This window comes from Eschrichtius robustus, chromosome 4 (genome assembly GCF_028021215.1).
Source record: "Eschrichtius robustus isolate mEscRob2 chromosome 4, mEscRob2.pri, whole genome shotgun sequence".
NCBI classification, from domain to species: Eukaryota; Metazoa; Chordata; class Mammalia; order Artiodactyla; family Eschrichtiidae; genus Eschrichtius; species Eschrichtius robustus.
This window is the reverse complement of record NC_090827.1, coordinates 8601282-8625582: the sequence shown is the minus strand read 5'-3', so window position 1 is coordinate 8625582 and position 24301 is coordinate 8601282. Positions and strand designations below refer to the sequence as shown.

The following is a 24301-nucleotide window of genomic DNA, read 5'->3' as shown; positions in this document are numbered from 1 at the left end:
AGGCTCTAATGTGTTAAAACAAGGCTATAGTTACTGATAGGACTAGAATTACCAATTTTTATCTTTTTCCTTAGGCTCTGACATGGCTCAGCTCATCCTATACTTATCTAAAAGCTTGATATTTTGTTCATTGTCCTTTTTTTTTAAAAAACGATGTTAAAAATGGTGTTACTTGTCTTGACTACTGAGGTTTTGGGCACACCCTTAAATTCTGTGCCCACTTATTCTAGTACTGATGCTGGGAAGGAGAGTGAAAATGATGAAGGGACCAAAGCCCTCACTGATTTCACGGAGTTTGGAAGGGACTGAGCCAAGAAAGAAAGGATCAACGTCTACATCTCTTCTTTGGTCCACTACTCCGTATCTGCTCACTTCACTGACTCACCCATGACTCCAAATTGAGGTGGCACCATTACTTCTGATACCCTTAGCTATCTTGATTAAACTATATAAAATTTCTTTCCCTTTGTGTTCTGAAAATGTTAGAAATTGCAAAGAACTTTTAATAGAAAAATAATAAAACAAACACCAAATCACAGAGAAGGTAAAGTTTAAAGTACACATATCTGACACTCCTCTGGTCTCCCCCTTCACCTTGCCAGTGAATAAAATATGGCTCCACTGCTATGGACTTATTCTGGTATGCCACTTTCAACATACATGCCACTGGTTATTGAGTTTTTTAGTAAATTTTGAGAGAATCTTTGCCTTTCCTCTGATAATCTTGAATTAGGTAAAAGATCTGCATTGGCAGGGTATGATCAGTCTTAAATGCCCCAATGAAAAGGAACAATAGAAAAAGAGACAAGTACAGGAACATTTCTATCATGCTGTGCTCAATACTCTGAACTTACACAAGTAAGGACAACTAGACACTCAAATCATTGAGTGTTTTATTGAACAATTACTGAAGTTGTATGAGCAGAAATCTGTAACCATTTAATTATGGCTGGTTTTTAACTTTTTCTGTGAATGTGAGAATCTGATCTTGCAAAAGTGTAGTCTTGTATTCCATGAGATGTATCTGAGCTGTATGAATCTTTTCTTTTTTTGTACAAATTATATAAACAAGTACATATATGTTTTCTACAAATATAATTGTTAATAGCTATGTTTCTACTTAAATGCACTTGTGCAAAGGAATTATAATTCATTTAGAAAACCATTTAGAGTTCCCCCCAAATATCCAATTTAAATAATGAAATAACATATTTCATAAAACATCTTTTGTTTGTGTGTAAATTTAATTACAGTACTTTCATAAGCACCTCCCATCCCCCCAAAACACTGTTAACAAGCTATGAAAGGGAGACAAACTTTCATGTATCAGAATTTATATTTTAAATTCTTTATATATAAATCTCAGTTTTTTATTTTGGCAAAATAGGGATTAAAAGTTTATGGCTTCTCCCACTCGAGAATGTTTACAAAGTAAAATTTCTAGTCAAGATATGAATATGTAAATTTCATATCTAGCGTTAACTTACAGTAAAATAATTAAAACTTTATGGCAGTGAGCTAACAGTCTTTGAATAAATACAAATTAGGAGCATATTTAACAACTTGAGAACAACTGATTATCAATACAATTCAGACTTAGGATAGTGTCCTTCTTTGGTAATCATACCCTTAAATTCCCTCTGAGTTTTTATTTACGTGTCTCACCACCACACCAAAATAAAGCCTAGCAGAATGATGAGCACTCATGTATTGGAGACATCGCTCTGCTTGAGACTTTATTGGCATAAGTGTGTTTTAAATTTCAATTTTAAGTTGGCCTTTCTAAGAAGCTGTCTATACAGATGAATAAAGGGCATAAAACAGAACTTCAAAAGAAATCAGACATTGGCTTCTTATGACGACATGTTGAAAAATAGGTTCAGAAATAAACATTTCAGCTGTAATATAAACTGAACTACAATTAGTATTTCAGACTTTATTTTACAACTATAAATGGATATTATTCAAAGTAAAAAATACGTTCATAAACATTAAAGCCTATTATATAACATTGGTAGCAGTTAATAGTTTCTTTCTTTGTCTCTCTATATAAACAATCAATGAACCAATAATTTTCTCCCTATTCTGCAAAGCCAAATAGCCAGTGCAACTGATTTCAGATTTAGGATTTTTTTTAACAATCACTCAAACATATAAAAAGTAATTTTAATACCTTTGGAAAATTATAAGAATATGAAAGGACAATTTTAAACTCCTACACTTTTTACTGTTAGAGAGTTCTAAGACATTAAAGAGTTTTTCTTCTTAAACCAGGTAAGAATAATAATGTGCAGAAAAAGATAAGAGAATTTTGTTATGCAAGCAAATAATTATACTTCAGACTGGAATTGCTTTTGAATTTATTTTCTCTCTAAAGAGAAACCAGGAAGAAGAGAATCGTATGAAACTAATAAACCATCCCATTGCTTTCAAACAATTCCTTTTCATACAGAAACTTCTAAGCAATCACACTATTACGTGGGTGGGTATCTTTTCCTTCACTCCTCTTCTGGTAGACCTGGAGAAGTTAGATAGAGAAGATCTAGATTTGGAAGCAAAGGAGAAAGAAACAATAAGAAATGCTATCCAGCAGACCAATTTACTCATGCTTAATTTCTTTTTATAGCCAATGAATTATGAAAAGTTACCACGGTTTGTCAGTGCTGAAAGCAACTTCATATTTTCTTACCTTTCAATATAAATACAGCACTGTATTTGTTTAAAAGTCTGAATTTATCCTATTAAAGAGGTTTTACATTAAATTATTTTTCATCTAATAATCTTTATTTGCTCAGTGACCCACATTGGTAGTCTCAACTATTTTTTTTTAATATTATGGATATTGACTCCTGATATTTATACCAGCTAAGAAAGTTATTTGGAGCAGGTCAAAGAAAGATATCAGAACCAAAATCTTACTTCGGGGTATTTTATTTAACAAACAGAATGGTCCCAGAGAAAGACAAATACTGTATGATATCACTTATATGTGGAATCTAAAAAATACAACAAACTAGTGAATATAACAAAAAAGAAACAGACTCACAGATATAGAGTACAAACTAGTGATTACGTTTAGGGACAGGGAAACGGGGAGGGGCAAGATAGGGGTAGGGGATTAAGAAGTACACACTATTATATATAAAATAAACTACAATGATATATTGTACAACACAGGGAAAATAACCAATATTTTATAACTATAAATGGAGTATAAACTTTCAAAATTGTGAATCACTATATTGCACACCTGTTACTTATGTAATATTGTCCATTAACTATACTTCAATTTTTAAAAATTGTTCTGAGGAATCTTAATACTACAAGACTATTTAATAATTAGTACTTAGCAATACATTTTAAATATATGGTAGGGGAAAATATAACTAATTTTCACTTAAGAGGATAATGGATCTTTTACAGGAAGAGAATTACTGGTGCCAGGGTTTCCCTAGGCAGTATAAATTTTTAAAAATTTATTTCCAGCTTTAATAGAGATAATTGACATATAACAACATTGTATAAGTTTGAAGTGTAAAAAGTGATGATTTGATACAATTGTATATTGCAATATGATTACCACCATAGCTTTAACATCTCCATCATGTCACTTAATTACCATTTCATTTTTGCTGTGAGAACATTTAAGATCTACTCTTCTGGCAAATTTCAAGTATATAATATAGTGTTATTAATTATAATCACCATGTAAATCTCAAAAACTTATTCATCTTTTTAAAAAAGTATAAATGACTTAAAATATATTAGTTTTAGGTGTACAACATAGTGATTTGATATTTTTATACAATACAAATTATCACCACAAGTCTGGTTACCATCTGTCACCAGACAAAATCATTACAATATTATAGACTATATTATTCCCCATGCTGCACATTTCATGCATATGACTCATTTATTTTGTAACTGGAAGTCAGAACCTCTTAATATACCTCACCATTTCACTCAACCCCTGATCCCCATGCCCTCTGGCAACCACCAGTTTGTTCCCTTATTGATGAGTCTGCTTCCGTTTGTTTTCCAGATACCATATGTAAGTGAAATCACTTGATATTTACCTTTCTCTATATGACTTATTACACTTAGGGTAATACCCTCTGGTCCATCTGTGTTGTTGCAAATGACAAGATTTCATTCTTTTTTATGGCTGAGTAGTATTCCATTGTTTATACAATCTTCTTTACTAATTCATTGATCAGTGGACACTTATTTTGCTTCCATATCTTGGCTATAGTAAATAATGCTGCAATGAATATAGGGGTGCATTTATCTTTTCAAATTAGTGTTTTTATTTCCTTTGGAAAAATATCCAGAAGTGGAATAGCTGGATTGTATGGTAGTTATATTTTTCATTTTTTGAGGAACCTCCGTATTGTTTTCTGTAGTGACTGCACCAATTTACATCTCACCAACAATTCCCAAGGGTGCCCTTTTCCCCACATCCTTGAAAGCACTGGTAATTTATTTTGATAATAGCAATTCTGAGAGGTGTGAGGTGATATTTTGTTGTGGTTTGGATTTGCATTTCCCTAATAATTAGAAATTGTTGAGCATCTTTTCATATGTATGTTGGCCATATGTATGTCTTCTTTAGCAAAATGTCTATTCAGGTCCTCTGCCTATTTTTTAATCAGGTTGTTGTTTTTTTTTTGATGTTGAGTTGTATGAGTTCTCTGTATATTTTGGATATTACCCCTTATTGGATTATCCTTTGAAAATATCTCCCATGACTAGGCTACCTTTTTGTTTTGCTGATAGTTTCCTACACTGTGCAAAAGCTTTTTAGTTTGATGTAGTCCCATTTGTTTATTTTTGCTTTTGTTGCACTTGCATGAGGAGGCAGATCCAAAAACATATTGCTAAGACTGATGTCAGAGAACATACTGCCTATGTATTCTTCTAGAAGTTTTATGGTTTCAGGTCTTACACTTAAGTTTTTAATGCATGTGAATTTATTTTTTATATGGTGTCAGAAAGTAGTCCAGTTTGATTCTTTTGCATGTAGTTGTCCAGTTCTCCTAACACCATTTGTTGAAGGGGCTGCCTTTCCCCCATTGTATAATCTTGCCTTCTTTTTTGTAGATTAATTGACCGTAAGTGCATGAGTTTACTTCTGGCCTCGCTATTCTGTTCCATTGGTCTGTGTCTGTTTTTGTGCCAGTCCTATACTGTTTTGATTACTGTATCTTTGTAGTATAGTTTGAAATCAGGGACCATGATACCTCAAACTTTGTTATTCTTTCTCAAGATTGTTTTGTTTTTCATGTTTCCATACAACTTTTAGAATTATTTGTGAGAAAAATGCCATTGGTATTTTGATGGGGATTGCATTGAATCTGTAGATTGCCTTCGGTAATATGGTCACTTTAACAATATCAATTCTTCCAGTTCATGAGCATGGTATATTTTTCCATTCGTTTGTGTCGTCTTTAATTTCTTTCATCAGTGTCTTAAAGTATTCTGAGTATAGGTCTTTTATCTCCTTGGTTAGATTTACTTCTAGGTATTTTAGTCTTCTTGATGGAATTGTAAATGGGATTGTTTTCTTAATTCCTCTTTCTGCTAGCCCATTGTTAATGCATAGAAATGCAACAGATTTCTGTATATTAATTTTGTATACTGCTACTTTACTTAATTCACTGATGAGTTCTAGTAGTTTTTTAAAATGATATCCTTAGGATTCTATGTATAGTATCATGTCATCTGCAAGCAGTGACAGTTTATTTCTTCCTTTCCAATTTAGAATCCTTTTATATCTTTTTCTTGTCTGAGTGCTGTGGCTAGGACTTCTAGTAGCAAGAGTGGGCAACCTTGTCTTGTCCCTGATCTTAGAGGAAATACTTTCAGCTTTTCACTGTTGAGGATGATATTGGCTCTAGTTTTGTCTTATATGACCTTTATTATGTTTAGGTATGGTTTCCCCACTTTTTTGAGACTTTTTATCAAAAATAGATGTTGCATGATGTCAAAAGCTATTGAAAAGATCATATGACTTTTATTCAATATGTTAATGTGGTTCTGTCATGTTGACTGATTTGTGGATATGGAACCATCCCTGTGATAAATCCCACTTGACCATGGTGAATGATCCTTTTAATAGATTGTTGAATTCGGTTTGCTAATACTATGTTGAGAATTTTTGCATCTATATTCATCAGTGATATTGGTCTGTAATTACCTTATTTTGTGTTGTCTTTTTCTGGTTTTGGTATCAGGGTGATCCTGGCTTCATAGAATGAGTTTGGGTGTTCCTCCTTCTTCAGTTTTTTACATTACTTTAAGGAGAAAGGTGCTAACTCTTCTTTAACTGTTTGGTAGAATTCACCTGTGAAGCACTCTGGTCCTAGATTTTGTTTGTTGGGAGTTTTTTGATTACTGATAAATTTTATTGCTGGTAATAAGTCTGTTCATATTTTCTATTTTTTTCTGATATAGTCTTGGGAGATTGTACATTTCTAGGTATTTATCCATTTCTTCCAGGTTGTCCATTTTATTGGAGTATAATTGTTCATAGTAATCTCTTATGATTCTTTGTATTCCTGTGGTGTTAGTTGCAAGTTCTCCTTTTTCATTTCTAATTTTACTTATTTGGGCCCTTTTTTTTCTTGATGAGTATGGCTAAAGGCTTCTCAATTTTCTTTATCTTTTCAATGAATTATCTCTTAGTTTCATTGATCTTTTTTATTTTTAATTTTTTTGTTATTATTTCATTTATTTTGGCCCCAATCTTTATTATTTCTTTCCTTCAACTAACTTCAGGTTTTGTTTTTCTTTTTTCTAATTCCTTTAGGTGTAAGGTTAGATTGTTTACTTCAGATTTTTCTTGGTTTCTGAGGTAGGCTTGTCTCACTATAAACTTCCCTCTTTGAACGGCTTTTTGCTGTGTTCCATGAATTTTGTATCATTGTGTTTCCATTTTTCTCTGTTGCAAGGTATTTTTTGATTTCCTCTTTTATTTCTATAGTGACCTATTGGTTGTTTAGTAACATATTGTTTAGCCTACATGTGTTTGTGGTTTCTTGCAGTTTTTTTCTTGTAGTTGATTTCTATACTCATACCATTGTGGCTGGAAAAATTACTTGATGATTTCGGTCTTCTTAAATTATTGGCATTTGTTTTGGGACTTCATATGTGATCTATCCTGGAGAATATACCATGTTCAGTTAAAAAGAATATGTATCCTGCTGCTTTTGGCTGGAATACACACACACACACACACACACACACACACATACACACACACACACACACACACATATAAAGTTTATATAGTTTGTAAATATATTTAAGTCCATCTGGTCTAATGTGTCCTGTAAGGCCAGAGGATTTTAAAATCCCCTAATATTACTGTGTTACTGTCAATTTCTCCCTTCATGTTTATTAATATTTGCTTTATGTATTTAGGTGGATATATATATTTACAATCTTTATATCATTTGTTGGATTGATCACTTTCATTATGTAATGTCCTTCTTTGTTTGTTTTTACAGTTTTTGTTTTGAAGTCTATTTTGTCTGATATAAGTATTGCTACCCCAACTTTCTTTTTGTTTCCATTTGCAAGGAATACCTTTTTCTATCCTTTCACTTTCAGTCTGTGTTTTTAGATCTGATATGACTCTCTTGTAGGCAGCATATATATTGGTCTTATTATTTTTTTAATCTACTCATCCACTCTTTTTCTTGGAGAATTTAGTGAATTTACATTAAAGTTATTTACTGATATGCACTTATTGCCATTTTGTTAATTGTTTTCTGGTTGTTTTGAGGTTCTCTTTTGTTCCTTTTTTCTTCTTTTGCTCTCTTGTGATTTTATTGACATATCTTTAGTCAATCAAATCTTTGGACCCCTTTCCCTTTTTTGTGTGTGTATATACTTTAGATTTTTGGTTTGTGGTTACTCTGAGGTTCATATATAACAACCTATTTGTAAACGTGATTTTTTTTTAAGTTGATGATCCCTTAAGTTCCAACACATTCTAACAAATCTGCACTTTTACTCCCCACTCCCGCAACATTTTTGACCTCACATTTTACATCTTTTTGTTTTGTGTATCCCTTAACTACTTATGGGTATAGATGATCTTACTACCTTTGTCTTTTATTTAACCCTACCACTAGCTTTTTAAGTGGTTGATCTACTTACCTTTACTGCATGTTTGCCTTTACCAATGAGACTTTTCCCTTTGTAATTTGCATATTTCTAGCTGTGGTCTTTTCCACTTAGAGAACTCCCTTTAACATTCTTATAAAGCCAGTTTAGTAGTCAGGAATTCTTAGCTTTTGCTTTTCTATAAAACTTTTTATCTCTCCTTCAAATCTGAATGATAGCATATTCTTGGCTGTAGGTTTTCCCTCTCATCACTTTCAGCATATCATGCCACTCTCTTTTGGCCGGCAAAATTTCTGCTGCAAAGTCAGCTCATAGACTTAGGGGGTTCCCTTGTATGTAATTAGCTTATTTTATCTTGCTGCTTTTAAGGTCATCTCTTTATCTTTAATTTTTCCCATTTTATTTGCAGTGTGTCTTGGTGTGGACTTCTTTGGGTTCACCTTGTTTGGGACTCCCTGTGATTCCTGGATTTGGAAGTCTGTTTTCTCTCCCAGGTTAGGGAAGTTTTCAGCTATTATTTTTCAAATCAGTTCTCTGCCCCTTTCTCTCTTCTCTTTCTAGGACCCCTACAATGTGAATGTTAGTATGCTTGATGTTGTCTCAGACGTCTCTTAAACTATCTTCATTAAAAATGAGGTATCACCTCACACCAGTCAGAATGGCCATCATCAAAAACTCTACAAACAATAAATGCTGGAGAGGGTGTGGAGAAAAGGGAACCCTCTTGCACTGCTGGTGGGAATGTAAACTGATACAGCCACTATGGAGAACAGTATGGAGGTTCCTTAAAAAACTAAAAATAGAACTACCATATGACCCAGCAATCTCACTACTGGACATAAACCCAGAGAAAACCATTATTCAAAAACCATAATTCATGCACCCCAATGTTCATTGCAGCACTATTTACAATAGCCAGGACATGGAAGCAACCTAAATGTCCATCAACAGAGGAAAGGATAAAGAAGATGTGGTACATATATACAATGGAATACTATTCAGCCATAAAAAGGAATGAAACTGAGTCATTTGTAGAGATGTGGATGGACCCAGAGACTGTCATACAGAGTGAAGTAAGTCAGAAAGAGAAAAACAAATAACATATATTAATGTATATATGTGGAATCTAGAAAAATGGTATAGATGATCTTATTTACAAAGCAGAAATAGAGACACAGACATAGAGATCAAACGTATGGATACCAAGGGGGAAGGGGAAGGTGGGATGAATTGGGAGATTGGGATTGACATATATACACTACTGTGTATAAAATAGATAACTAATGAGAACCTACTGTATAGCACAGGGACCTCTACTCAGTGCTCTGTGGTGACCTAAATGGGAAGGAAATCCAAAAAAGTGGGAATATATGTATACATATAGCTGATTCACTTTGCTGTACAATAGAAACTAACACAACGTTGTAAAGCAACTATACTCCAATAAGTTTTTTTTTAAGTTTTTTTTCTCTTCAGCTTGGGTGATATTCACTACTCTCTCTTCCTGTTCCTTGATCTGTTCCTCTGTATCATCTCCTCTATTCTTGATTCCTTCTTGTGTATTTTTTTTACTTCAGTTATTGTATATTTCAGCTCTCTTTGGTTCTTCTTTATATTTTCCAGCTCTTTGTTAAACTTCTCACTGTGTTTATTTTCTTCCAAGAATGTTGAGCAACTTCATCATCATTGCTTTGAACTCTTTATTGGTTAGATTTTTTAATCTCTACTGCACTTGGTTCTACTTCTGGATTTTTATCTTGTTCCTTTGTTTGGAACAGATTCCTCTGTTGCCTCATTTTGCCTAATTCTCTGTATTTATTTCTAGGTCTTAGGTAGGTCAGTTAATTTCCCAATCTTGGGATAAGTGGCTTTATGTAGGAGACATCCTATGGGGCCCAGCAGCACACTCTTCTCTGGTCATCATTAACACGCTCTAGGGGTGTCCCCTATATTGGTTGTGTGAGTCCTTCAGTTGTGGCAGGGCTGAGTCCTTTGGGCATGTTGGTAGGTGGGGCTGACCCCCTGCTCAGCTGGCTGTCAGGCTCTGCTTCACGTGGTGGCTGCCAGTCCACTGGTGGACAGGGCCAGGTCATGGTGATGCTGGCTGTGTGGCCCATGCATCCCAGGGCTTGTACCAGCCAGTTGGTTTGTAGGACTGGATACCGGCATGGCTGGGTGTGCATCCAGGGGATTCCTGGGGCTTGTCCTAGGCAGTTTGTTTTGACCACTTCCCAAAGACATGAAAACAGTCTCTTCATTTCTAGAAGCTTCTTTCTCCACTTTCCTGATAGTCATGTTGGAGTGTCACCTATAATTTAGCAGTAAGAATATGCAGGTATGCCTCTTCTAGGAATCATCTCTCAACTCAGACTGTCTAAATTTTGAACATAAAAAAGAGATGAGTTTTTTTGCTTATGAGCTAGGCAAAAACTAAAAGTATTGATAATACTCAGTGTTGGCAAGAGTATGGGGAATACACATTCTCATGACTTGTTATTGGAAATGCAAAGTGGTGAAGCTTTTCTAGAGAGCAATTTGCCATAAGTACCAATGTTTAAAATATGCATAATTTTCAGAGTACTTAAAGTGGTGGTATAAGGAACTCTGTGGTCCTTCTTCCCCGTGAATCAACTATAGCTGGTGAAATTTTTTTTTCAAAGTATTTAAAGTTTACAGAAATTGTCTTAAGGGAATAGAGCAAACAGAGAAACATTTATTCAGGTGCTATAGGATGAATGTTTGTTTTCCCCCAAAACTCATATGTTGGAACCTAACCCCAGTGGATGGTATTTGGAGGTGTGGCTTTTGGGAGGTGTTTAGGTCATGAGGGTGGAGCCCTCATGATTGGGATTAGTGCCCTTATAATGTAGAAACCAGAGAACTCCCTACCACCATGTGAAGACACAGAAAGAAGATGACCATCTATGAACCAATAATAGGCTCACACTAGACACTGAGTCTGCTGGTGCCTTGTTCTTGGACTTCCCAGCCTCAAGAACTGTGAAAAATAAATCTCTGTTGTTTATAAACCACCCAGTCTATGGTACTTTGTTAAAACAGCCTGACAGACTAACATATCAGAAAAATCTACTAATGACAAGAACCAGAAATGATAAATAAGAAGGCTGATATAACAACTCTATAAATATATACTTTCTTTCCTTTCTTCCCTCAGCTTTAAAGGACCTAAAATTGTATAAAGTGAAAATTACGACAAAGTTGGATGTGTTATATATATGTGTGTGTGTGTGTGTATGCAATATGTATAACTATAATAGAATTAAAAGGGAAGAGACAATAACACTACATATGTATTTCTATATCTTACTGGACTTAAAGTAGTATAATCTGAATTAGATTCAGATAAGTTTAGATATGTATTGTTTAAGTCCTAGAGCAACCACTAAGAAAATAACTTAGTGAAAAAAAGTTAAAAGAATTTATTACACTAGAAAATATTCACTTAATGCAAAAAAAAAAAAAAAAAGTAAAGGAGGAATGGAGGAACAGAGGGAAAAAAATATGTGAGACATAGAAAACAAAAAGTAAAATATCAGGTATATGCCCAGCCATATCAATAATTACACTAAATGTGAATCTACTAAACAAACCATTCAAAAGGTAGATATTATCAGACAGTAAAAGAAAAATGATCCAACTATATGGTCTACAAGAGGCATACTTTTTATTCAGTGTCACAAAACAGATTGAAAGTAAAAGGATAGAAAAAGATAATATGCAAACAGCAACCATAAGAGAGCTGAAGTGGATATACTAATGTCAGATAAAATAAACTCTAAGACAAAAATTATTATTACAGACAAAGATATTTTATAATGATAAAAGGGTCAATTGACAAAGATAAAATAATTATGAAGATATATACACCTAAAAACAGAGTCCCAAAGTACATGAAGCAAAAACTGACACAATTGAAATGAGAAATAGATGATTTAACATCAGGATGAAATTAGGAATCAATAGCAAATAAATCTGGGAAATTCACAAATAATTGGAAATTAACAACACACTTCTAAACAGCCATTAGATCAAAGAAGAAATCACAAGGGAAATAAGAAAATACTTTGAGATGAATATGAAAACGTATGGGATGCAGCTAAAGTTGTGCTTAGCTGAAAATTTATGACTCTAAACATCCATATTAAAAAAGATCAATAAAAATAAATAAATAAAAGAGAAAAAATATGTCAATCAATAAGCTAACATTCCACCTTAAAACACTAGGAAAAAAAGAGCAAATGAAACCTAAAGCAAACAGAAGGAAGAAAATAGTAAGGAGTAGAACAGAAATGAATGAAATAGAGAATGGGAAAAGTGTAGAGAAAATGAACAAAACCAAAATTTGGTCCTATGAAAAGGTCAACAACATTGACTAACCTTATCTAGACTGACCAAGAATAAAAAGGAAAAGACTCAAATTGCTAAACTTAGGAATGAAAGAGAAAACATCACCACAGACCTTATAGAAATAAAGAACAAATTATAAATATTCTGTATCGTATGCCAGAAAGTTAGATAACTTAGATGAAATGAACAAATTCCTGGAACGACACAAACTACCAAAAGTGACTCAAGAAGAAATAGTGAAATCTGAATATACCTTTAACAAATAAAAACATTGAATTAGCAATTTAAAATCTTTAACAAAGAAAAGCCTTAGGCAAATGGCTTTACTGGTGAATTCTACCAAACGTTTAAATAATTAGTATTAATCCTTCACAAACACTTCCAAAATATAGAAGAGGTAGAAACACTTCCCAACTCATTCTATGAGATCAGTGTTACCCTGATACCAAAACCAGAAAAGGACATCACAAGAAAAGAAAACTACTACAGACCAATGTGAATGTATTGATACAAAAATACATTGAAATACTAGCACACTGAATCCAGCAATATATAAAAATCATACCTAGTGGGATTTAACCCAGGAATGCAAGATGGTTTAACATCCAAAAATCATTTACTGTAATACATGATTTCAATAGAATAAAGGATGAAAATGCACAATAGTAATAGATAAAGAGAAAACAGTTGACACAACACTCTTGTTTCATGATAAAAATATTTGACAAAACTAAGAACAGAAGGGATCTTCTTCAACCTGATAAAGGACATCTACAGAGTTCCACAGCTAACATCATACTTAATGGTGAAAGACTGAATGCTTTCCATCTAAGATCAGGAATAAGACAAGGATGTCTGTTCTCACCACTTCTATTCAACATTGCACCAGACTAGTTAGGGCAATTAGACAAGAAAAGAAATAAAAGGCATCCAGATTAGAAATGAAGAAGTAAAACTAGGGCTTCCCTGGCGGCGCAGTGGTTGAGAGTCTGCCTGCCAATGCAGGGGACACGGGTTCGAGCCCTGGTCCGGGAAGATCACGCATGCCACGGAGCAACTAAGCCCGTGAGCCACAACTGCTGAGCCTGCGCGTCTGGAGCCTGTGCTCCGCTGCAGGAGAGGCCGCGACAGAGGCCAGCGCACCGCGATGAGGAGTGGCCCCCACTTGCCGCAATTAGAGAAAGCCCTCGCACAGAAACGAAGACCCAACGCAGCCAAAAATATAAATAAATAAATAAATAAAATTAAAAAAAAAAAAAAGTCACACGTACTTTAAAAAAAAAAAAAAAAGTAAAACTACATCTGTTTGCAGATGACATGAGCTCATACATGGCAAATCCTAAGGAACCAACTAAAATCTATGAGAATAATTTCATTAAGGTTATAGAATATAAGGTCAATAAGCAAAAATCAATTACAGTTCTATTTATTAGCAATGACTATTTCAAAAATATAAATTAAGAAAATTCCATTTACAATAGCACCAAAAGAATAAAATATCAGGAGTAAGCTAAACAAAAGAGGTATAAAAATTGTATTCTAAAAAATTATAAAATGTTGAGATAAACTAAGTTAGATCTGATTACAGTTTACCCTTGAACAACATGGCGATTAGGGGCACTGACCCTTCACACAGTTGAAAATCTGTGTATAACCTTACAGTTGGCCCTCTGTATCTGCGGTTTACATCCACAGATTCAATCAACCATGGATTGTGTAGGACTGTGGCACTTACTTAGTGAAAAAAATCCACATAAGTGGACCTACACAATGCAAACCCATGTTGCTCAAGGGTCCACGTTCATGTATTGAAAAACATAATTGTGAAGATGGCAATACTTCCCACATTGATCTACAGATTAAACATAATGCTATCCAAATCACAGCTGGCTCTTTGCAGAAACTGACAAGCTGATATTAAAATTCATATGGAAATTCAAGGAACCAGAATAACCAAAACGATCTTTAAGAACTACAAAATTGGAGAACTCACACATCCTGATTAAAAAACTTGCTAAAATAATGCAATAATCAATAGAACTATTATAGGAGTAGTTCAAGGATTGACATTACATCAATGAAATAGAACTGAGAGTCCAGAAATAAACCCTTACAACACTAGTGGTCAACAGATTTTTGACAGTAGTGCCAAGGTAATTCAATGGAGGAAAGAATAGTAATTTCAACAAATTGTGCTAGAACAATTGGATATCCATATGCAAAAGAAGTTGGACTCCTTCCTCACACCATACACAAAATTTAACTCAAAATGGATCATAGACATAAACGTAAGATACAAAACTATAAAACTTTTAGAAGAAAATATAAACGTAAATATACGTGACCTTGGATTAGTCAATGGTGTTTTAACATATAAAGCACAAGCAACCAAAGAAAAGATAGACAAACTGGACTCTAACAAAACTAAAAACTTTTGTTCTCAAAGGGCAACACCAAGAAAGTGAAAGGACAATCAATAGAATGGAAGAAACTAATTTGCAAATCATATATCTGATGAGGGCCATGTATTCAAAATATATAAAGCATTTTTACAACTTGACAATAAAAAGACAAGTAAGTCAATTGAAAAACATGGGCAAAGGATTTGGATAGCTGTTTCTCCATAGAAGATAGACAAATGGCCAATGGATACATGAAAAGGTGCTCTACATTGTTAGTCATTAGGGAAATGTAAATCAAAATCACGAGATACCACTTCACACGCAGTAGCATGGCTATAATAACAGGTACTGGTGAGAATGTAGAGAAATTGGAACACTTACATATTGTTGTTAGGAATGTAAATTGCTGTAACCACTGTAGAAAATAGTTTGGCAGTTCCTCAATAAGTTAAACATAGAGTAACCGTATAATCCAGCAATTTCACTCTTGGGTATACACCCAAGAGAACTGAAAACATATGTTCAAACAAAAACTTGTACACGAATGTTCAGAACAGAATTATTCTTAATAGCCAAATAGTCGTGGTGGCTTACTCCCTTGCCATAGCAAGCTCTGAATAAATAGGCTTTGCTTGTTCTCATTGAGATGATCTTCCTTTTTTCCTGCAGAGTATTACCACTCCGTGTAAAGAGGTAATTGAGGACAAAGGAATGGCTGAAACGGAGCAGGGGAGACTAGAGAAACTCCGCCATGCAAGTCTTTCCAGGTAAGATAACACCTGCCTAGGAGCCAGAGAGTCAGCTGAGAATTTAGCAGAAAGGTATAAGTATGGTATCCTGGAATTTAAGGGAAGGGATTTTTGCAGATTGAGTGTAGTCAGTTGCTAAATTCTGCTGAGAAATCAGAGGGAAAGCTAAGCAAATGAAGATGATTGACGTTATTTTAAAGAAGATGTAAGATTAGAGTAGGTTAAAATGTGAATGGGAAGTCATGAATTGGAGATGAGGAGTACAGAAGACTCATCTGAGAGCCCTGACTAAGGAGCGTGTGCCTGTGTTGTTTTACTATGTAGTCTTACCAGCGTTTAAACCTCAGTGTTGACATGGCGATCCAGAGGGCAAAGAGAATGAAGACCGTGTGAAAGTGGCAGTTTGAGATTCCTGAGAAGGTGGGAAGCGAAGGGATCCACACACAGATGAGTGTTGAGAGTGGAAAAGTATTTTAAGCTATTTGGATCAGGGTGGGCCTCATATAGGAAATGGAGTTGGAAGAGAACCCTGGGGGAGAGGCAGGGTTTGCACTTGGTGAGATGAGGGAGCAAGAGTTCAGTCTGGCAGTTAATACCAGGAAATAAAGCTGAAAATGTGTGTTGGGGCCTGATGGTAGTACCTCTTAAATGCTAAGACAATAAATAGTGATAAAAGTTTCATTTCATTTCTTTGAGCAAAATTTTTGGAGTGTCTGCTGTATTCCAGGCACATTTTTCGGCTGAAGATAGGAAGATAAACAAATACAACCCAATGATGAGAGTCTAGCTAAACCACCCCATGGCATTGCTGCCAGGCGTGCACTTTGTGTGCGGCTTTAAACTGACACCAGCGCCTCCCACAAACGAAGCACATGCCCTGGAGAGCAGTGCAAGGTCACAAGCAAATGGAAGTTCCTGACGTGACTTCCCCAGCAGCCCTTGTGATCAACAGTCTCCCTGTCTCCCAGGGCCCGGTTACCTTACATGCCCCTTAGATACGACCCCCTGGGGCTTACCAAAACCATGCTCTTTTGGTCTGAATTGACTTATCAGGCCCTTGGCCAAGAATCCAAAGGACTCCACCACAGACCCCACTAAAGGCACGTGTGTCCCCCAGGTCCCCTCTCTCTGTCTGCACTCTGCCTTGGCCTCCCCATGTGGCCCCTTGAGGCATGCCGGATGCTTCCTCCAGGACTGTAATAAACTTATCTATTTCAACATATCTGTGGTCAGCTGTTGAAATAAGGCTCACTATTCTGTACTCTGTGCTCCACTTAACAAATGTTAATTTAACAAAGTCAGAACACGCACACTCTGCCTTCAGAGAATTTCTAGCGTGCGGAGGGAGGTAGGGAGGAGTCCAGTCAGTTAACACATTATTACAGGGCGGTGAGTCGAGTATTTTGACAGAAGTATGCAAACGGGGCTGAGAGCAAAAAGTGGGCATCTAATAAAATTTGTAGGGGTATCAAAACCAGGGAAGGTGTCTTGAAGGACTTGATAGTGAGGAAAAGAGTAAGTAGGCAGAAGTGTAGCTTGAGGAAGGGCAAGAGGTGAAGAATGGACTGACTTTAAAGCCATGTTAATAATTCTAGCTACTATCTGTTTAGCACTTACTATGTGCTAGGTACAGTTATGATAAGGTACATACCATTACCAGCTCCATTTTACAGGTCTGGAAGTGAAAGGAGGCTTAGAAGAGATAAGTGACCTACCAGAGATCACCAGTGGGTGAGCTGTGTGGCCAGAGCTAGAACCTAGGCAGTCCCGTCTTAACTCTTATCCAGTCTGAGAAAGGGCAGGGGAGAAGAGGTGATGCCGCAGGGAGGTACCCTTTGTGATGTGTTGTTTGTTAAATTATGGGAGTTCTCACTGTCCTGAAGGCTACAGAGACAGTTAAGGATTTTAATCAAGGTGTGACATGATTGGCTTTACAGTTTAAAAAGATCAGATGATAAAACAAAAAATGGACTTTCCAGAAGAGACCTGGAGGCTGGAGTGATCAGTTAAGGTGTGGCAGTCATGTTGGAGAGATATAACAGGCACTGAAATAGTAGTAAAGAGACGAAAAGGAGGAAGCAGGTTGTCAGGTAGAAATGACAGGCTGAGCAACCAAACAGAACTGGACACTAGGGCACTCTGCTCAGAAGTTTAGGTTGGGACAGTACCACGTTATGTTTCACAGCACAGTGCCTAATACACAGTAACTTTGAGAACACAGGAGAAATATTTGAGGGGAAGGAATTAAAGAATTTACTTTTAGCTATTCATTCAATCACTCATCAGATATTTCTGAATAGCTGATGATCAAAGCAAAGTTCCTCTTCTCATGAAACTTACATGCTAATGAAGAGAGGAAGATGCTAAACAAACAACAGAGTAAATATATGTTCTGTCACATGGCATCAAGTATTATGGAGAAAAACCATCCAGGAAAAGGAACATGGAAGTATCTCGGGCAGGGTGAAGAATTGTTTTAAGACTTTATTTTGGTACTGCTATTTTACATAAAGGATCATCAGGAAAGTCCTGCCTGATGACATGCCTGGTATTGGAACAGAGAGCTGAGCCACAGGAATAGCCGTGCGGAAGCCACGGTGGAGATCTGCACATGCACTGTGGCCATGGGCTTCAAGTATCTGCAGGGCAGCTGACGTGATTCCGGGTAGGCAGGTGGACACCCTGTTCAGGTCCTGAAAGGAATAGTGGTTTATTCCAGAGATGGTCAGAAGGGGGCAGGGTATCTTTGAAACCAAGGAAAATTCATTCTACAACTTGACCCACGGAGACAGCTGATGTGTTCACTGGATTTGAGAAGAAGGAAGTCACTAGGGACCTTTCCCAGAAGGCAATGGGAACAGTGCATTGAAAATACATGGGAGGAAAGGAAGTAGCCACTTTTCAAGACATTTGGCTGTGCAGAGAAGAACCTGAGCTGGTCACTAGAGAGCACTATGGGGCCAAGGGTGCACCTTCTTTCTTTTTCTTTTTTTTTAAAAGATGAAATCGATCAGTTTTGACATATTGAATATGCTAGGGAAGAAAGGGAGTAATTGTTGGATCGAGGTTCCTGAGGTGTGGAGAGATTAACCATAACCAAGAAAGGAATCTCCTAATGAAAGACTAGGAGGGGAAACAGAAGACGTTGCAGATGTAGATGTTTGTGGTTTGAGGGCAGGGTCTGGTTTTGAAGCTTGATTACCTCCGTTTTCGCTGGGAAGAGGAATCATCTCTGGCTGTGAGTTGGATAAGGAGGTTAAAAAGTTTAAGGAAACTGGAGGTCATTAAAGGCTTGAAATATTACTGAATGGGAATCAGAGGTGCTTAAAAGTAAGAAGAGTTATTTGCAGAGAGCGCCACTAAAGTTGGAGGTGAAGTGCTCCACTAAAGTGGAGATTCTGTGCTGAAGGCAGAGTTGGCTTTCGATAAGACAAAGAGGCAGAATAGAGTGAGAAGGGCCAGGACAATAGGACAGTTGCATCAAGTTTGGAGGCAGAGCCGAGATTTGGTCAGGGATGGGGGGATCATGACTTCAAGGGCGTAGGAATAAGGCAGACAGTATAGAGGCTGGTTGTCTGGGTGTGGAGAAAGCACACAAAGACCCAGCGTAGGAGTGGAATGAAATAATACAACTGAATCTATATACAAAACAGACTCACAGGCATAGAAGACAAGCTTATGGTTACCAAAGGGACAAGTGAGGAGTATGGGGATTAACAGATGCAACTACTATATACATAACATAGATAAGCACCAAGGACCTACTGTATAGCACAAGGAGCTACATTCAATAGCTTGTAATAACCTACAGTGGAAAAAAATCTGAAAAAATATATAACTGAATCACTTGGCTGTACACCTAAAACTAACACAATATTGTAAATCAACTATACTTCTACAAAAAAGTTTTTTAAAAAGGCAGAAAACAGAGAACTAGAAGCATTTACATTTGAATGGTCATCAAGGGTCTCAATTTTAAAAGGTAACTTTACCAAAAATATTTTCATAGCCATTACCTCTGGGAAGGGAAAATGGGCAACAGAGGAGGGTGGAAGGCTTTTACTTGTGACTTTACATTCTTCCAGACTGTTAGAAAAAAATGTTATACCATGAACATGTATCATAACTATTATTAAAAAGCTAGAAAGAGTATGTGTTAGCGGAGTGTGCCGTTACCTAGAGCACATATTTATCGATACAGTCAGGGCTATAGTGAGATGATACAGTTGGAAGGGGACATCATTAGAGTCCCTACCTCATTTCCACATCAACCTATAAGCTCGGATTTCCAGACACCCTTCTTTTGCTTTCCTTCACTCTAATTCACTTAGGGCTGAAGGTAATGCCAAAATATTTGTGAGAAAAAAAAGTATCAGAAAATAAATTTTATATGGCAAGATTTTCTATTTAATTACCTCAACAGTTAGGAAATCTCACTGAGGATCTTTGAGGAGGACTCTGTGAGAAGGAAAAATTGACGGAGTAAAGGTAATCAGGCTTTCCCATCAAGTGAGCTGAAAGTCTAAACCACTCTAAAAGGTTAATCTGTAAAACTTCAAAGTCAAATGTTTACCTTACCTATCCCTTTACAGTCTTCCTTGACCCTAACTGAATGAAGTCAAGACATGTGATTTTATCTAAAGCATGTAGAAAACAGAGGGGGACAAATGAAGAGAGATTCAGCCTCAGAGTTCCACTACTTATGTCTATAGTGCCTTTATCTAGTAGTCAAAGTACCTTTGTTGCAAGACATATAAAAAATATGCAAGTATTCAGGGCAGCGAGAATCATGCTGTCAAACTTGAAGATAGCACTTAGAGCACTGGTTGAGCAAGATCTTGGGAAATTATCTTTTTTTTTTAATTTTTAAGAAAATTTTATTGAAGTATAGTTGATTTATAATGTTTTAATTTCTGCTGTACAGCAAAGTGATTCAGTTATACATATATATATATATATTTTTTCATGTTCTTTTCTATATGGTTTATCACTGGATATTAAATATAGTTCCCTGTGGGGAAATTAACGTTTTTCTTTCAATGGCTCTCATACTAATGCTGGATTCCAAAATGTGACTTTTACACATTCGTCGAAGAACTGTAGCTGGAATGTAGGACCAGTCTAAACACTGAGAAAATGGATGCTGTAACCTGAGCCGTTCTTTAAAAGGATTACCCAACTTTTGTAAAGGATTGCTATTATTAAATAGTTTATATGGCTTCGACTTACGTTTCCCTTTGGTTTACAAATTTGGTTTACAGGTCAAAATTTTCCTTAACTTTGACAATTCAAATTTCACTACTCTATCTTGTTTACTTACAGCCCTAGTTTTTATGGCAGGTGGTTTGTGGAGAAAGCCAATATAACCTGTGGCTGACTAAGGGCTTTTGTTTGCATTTGTGAGGCATCCTTTCCTGCATATGCAGGAATTCCCTTGCTACTGTGAAATGCCTCTTTGTTATCTGTGGAGGAGTGCTGGAAAAATCTTGAACTTCTCCACTCCTCCTAAGCACAGATTTTACCGTTATTTATATGAGAGACTGAAATTCATCATCGACATACACCAAAGGATTTTTTTAACATATAAAACACTTTTAAAGCATGTTTTAGTCCCTATGAATTGGCTTCTCAAGAACTTCCTCTTGTATCTTTCTGGATTTCTCCACCAAATTTCTTTTTCATATTTTGATAGCAAAGAGTAATTTGTTACAGATGCAGGCGTAGAGAACTTGGGTGTCTGTCTCAGTCCTCTTGGTAAACGCTTATTACTGAACTGCTCTTCCTTTATTTAATATCCTACTACAGGGTCTTCACTGGTTTGAAAAGCATGTATTAAACACCAGGCACAGCAATCATTCTTTTCCCTGAATGCATAGTGCCATAAATGCTCCAGTCCACAGGCCAAATGAATAGGCTAATATAGCAACCGCCTGTGTTATGTTAACCAGCTGAGGGATATTTCTATGACTTTTTTTTAAAGGAAGATATATTTCATGTGAATTCAAGAGCTTAAAATAATTACAATGGATTGTCAAGTTTCTTATTTTTTAGTGTGAAGTAACAAACTTGGGCGGTGTTTGATGTTAACTGATTCAAGCAGTATTACTGGTGATGGGGGTAGTGTAAAATCAGGAACAAAATTCTATTCAGAATTTATCCTTAAAGATGCAACCATCAAGACCAATTCTATTAGTGAAGCTGGAAAGCTGCCATGTCATTAATATTAAGTTTGATTTTATATATGAAAAGAAATATTTTCAGGAAAAATAAATTACTAAGTATTGAGGCTAATACATCATCCATTTGGTGGTGTTGGGCAAACGTGTCCGAATGCTTTCAAGCATAGAGTGGTGTTAATGGGAAACGTGCTTGTTCTGGAGAGCATAGGGAGCTATTCAGAGATTTTCAAAACACGTGTTTAAAGATACCTTTATAATTCGTTACATTCTCCTCGTGCCTGATTTTTTTAATTATGAAAATTTTCAAACACACACAATAGTATTAATCCCCATATAACTATCACTCAGATTCAACAATTATCAAGATTTTCTTACATTTTCCTCCTCCATCCCATTAAATGATTAAAGCCATTCCCAAACATCATTTCATTTCACTGTTAGTATGCAAACCATTAGTATGCATTCCTTAAACTGACATCACTCTAAAGCCATTTAAGCATTCTTAGGTATATCTAATCTGGAACATTGCCTAAATGTAGTAAAACTCTTTCCGTCAGAAATACCTCAGGGGAAGGGCACTCGTGAATGGAGAGGCATACATCTCCTCTGAAGGCAGTTGTACCTGTGCAATTTTCTTCTCATTGCCAAATTAGCTGAAAAAAAAAAAAAAGAAGAAGAAAATATCAGGGGCATTTACAGAAAATTAGTTGTTGTTTAATCTGAAGACTGTGAGGGAATACTTTCGATCCAAATTATACTGTGATTATTTGCTATCTGTTCAGATGTGATTGTGATATAAAAAATTAATGGGATGCAAATTCAGGACGGGTATTCCTAACAGTTCATTGTTGATGGTGGGATTTAATAGTAAAATTCTTCTCCTACATGACTTCTTTCTAAATGTTTCTAGACTTCTTAGTTTACGTAGTGAATTAATCACAAATATTTTACAAGACTATTGTCCAAGTTGCTCTGTATTTTGAGAGGAGAAACAATTTGAATAGCAATTGCTATAAACAGTAAGAAGGGATCAGCTGCTTTCTGAATTGCTAATTTGAAACTTTTTTCTTATTTATGTAAAAAGGTCAGACCAGGAAACATCATTTGAAATAGTCTCAGTGATCAGACTTCTAACTAAAAGGCAGAGACTGAATGTTTAACCAGTTATGCACCATTTTCTGTTGTAAATGGAGAAGTATATTATCAAGTGAATAATCTAACATATTTAGATATAAATGGTGTCACCTTTCTATTTAAATTTGGGTTGGCTTTTTCCTTAGAAAACTTTCTAATTTTTTTTTTCTTTTTTACTTGCCAGCGCTTTGAAATCTTAGATATTTGGTTTTGAAGTAAAAGCACTTTAAAAAAATAACTTTGTTTACTAAATTCCTGTTAGTTAAGAACAACACGACTGATACAATCCTTGAAAAATGTGTCAAGTAAATTAATATTATTTATCTTGACTGTACATATTTTTGACTTTTTTTTGGCTCTGTAAGCACAATACTACTAAAATGGCACTTTTTAAAGTGACACATCTAACTATATATCTAGAAATAACAGCTCTCTTTTTACTTATAAGGACACCATATCTATGATAGCTTTGGGATCAATTTTCTTCAAATTTAGAAGAATAGTGGTCAAATATTTATCATCATTCTAAAATCCAGCTATTTTTTAAATATCCAAATAACAGACCTAACGGGATAGATAACATACTTCTGAAATCCTACACACTCACCCCCAAGCACACCTACGCGATTTTCCACAGACACAGTCATGCTCAGAGGCCCATTCACACAAACAGGCACGAAAACAAGTCACTCGGTACAAATCCGTCCAAGTCCTACCTGGTCTCTGTCCGTGGATAGGTAGAAGACTCATCATAAAAACAAGAAACAGAAAAAAGAATTGTTGCAATCTCATTTTTCTGCCGCACTACGGTGGAGCAAAAGCTCGCAAGGTAAACCCAACAGCCTTTGAACAGTCTCTGCAGTATCTGTGTGGCTCTCCTCACATTCTGAGGACAAACCTCAGAGCACAGCCAGCTGCGTTTTCCAGAAAGGCTAATGATCCCTGCAGATAAGGTTACTGGTGCTGTTTTGCGGTCGGAGCCCCTCGGCCCCAGACCCCTCCTCCCGCCCCGGCCACGCCCCTTGATTTCCATAAGTAAATATTGGTGAAATAAACCAGTCAAGAGTCCTGTGACTTGGGTGGAAATGTCCGCCGCCCGGCTCCTAGGAGAGGCGGACTGCGCCCCGATCAGGTTGTGGAGAGTGTGTAGAACCACACACTGGCCTGGCTCCCTCCCTCACCATTTACATCTGTTTACACTTTGCATTGTGCACCTCAGTGTCACATGCAGAAACCCAGAGGAATGACAGGAAGTCTCTTGTCCCTTTCAGAAGGAAATCTGAAGCTCTGACCTAGACTGCCAAATGCTTTGTGGCAGAACATGTGCTGAAATGCT

The 24301-nt window shown here is 36.0% G+C and overlaps 1 protein-coding gene and 1 long non-coding RNA gene across 13 annotated transcripts in view; one reads left to right on the top strand and one right to left on the bottom strand.

Annotated features, from left to right (window-relative positions):
* LOC137763953 (uncharacterized) overlaps positions 1-24301 on the top strand; it is a 298397-nt gene that overhangs the window by 20604 nt on the left and 253492 nt on the right. For 10 of the 12 annotated variants that reach the window (XR_011073879.1, XR_011073880.1, XR_011073876.1 and 7 more), the window contains exon 4: positions 15573-15670. This is a non-coding gene — a long non-coding RNA (uncharacterized lncRNA). Of the gene's footprint in view, positions 1-15572; positions 15671-15976; positions 16334-16379; positions 16981-24301 lie in introns of those variants that run through there. The other 2 variants (XR_011073882.1, XR_011073883.1) reach the window with 2 other exon arrangements.
* APELA (apelin receptor early endogenous ligand) lies at positions 1986-23896 on the bottom strand. Its single transcript, XM_068542415.1, has 3 exons — positions 23682-23896; positions 22395-22484; positions 1986-2542 (listed from the first exon to the last, which is right to left on the bottom strand). Exons 1-2 carry the CDS (start codon positions 23755-23757, stop codon positions 22396-22398), a joined length of 165 nt encoding a protein of 54 aa, XP_068398516.1. The 5' UTR covers positions 23758-23896; the 3' UTR covers positions 1986-2542; position 22395.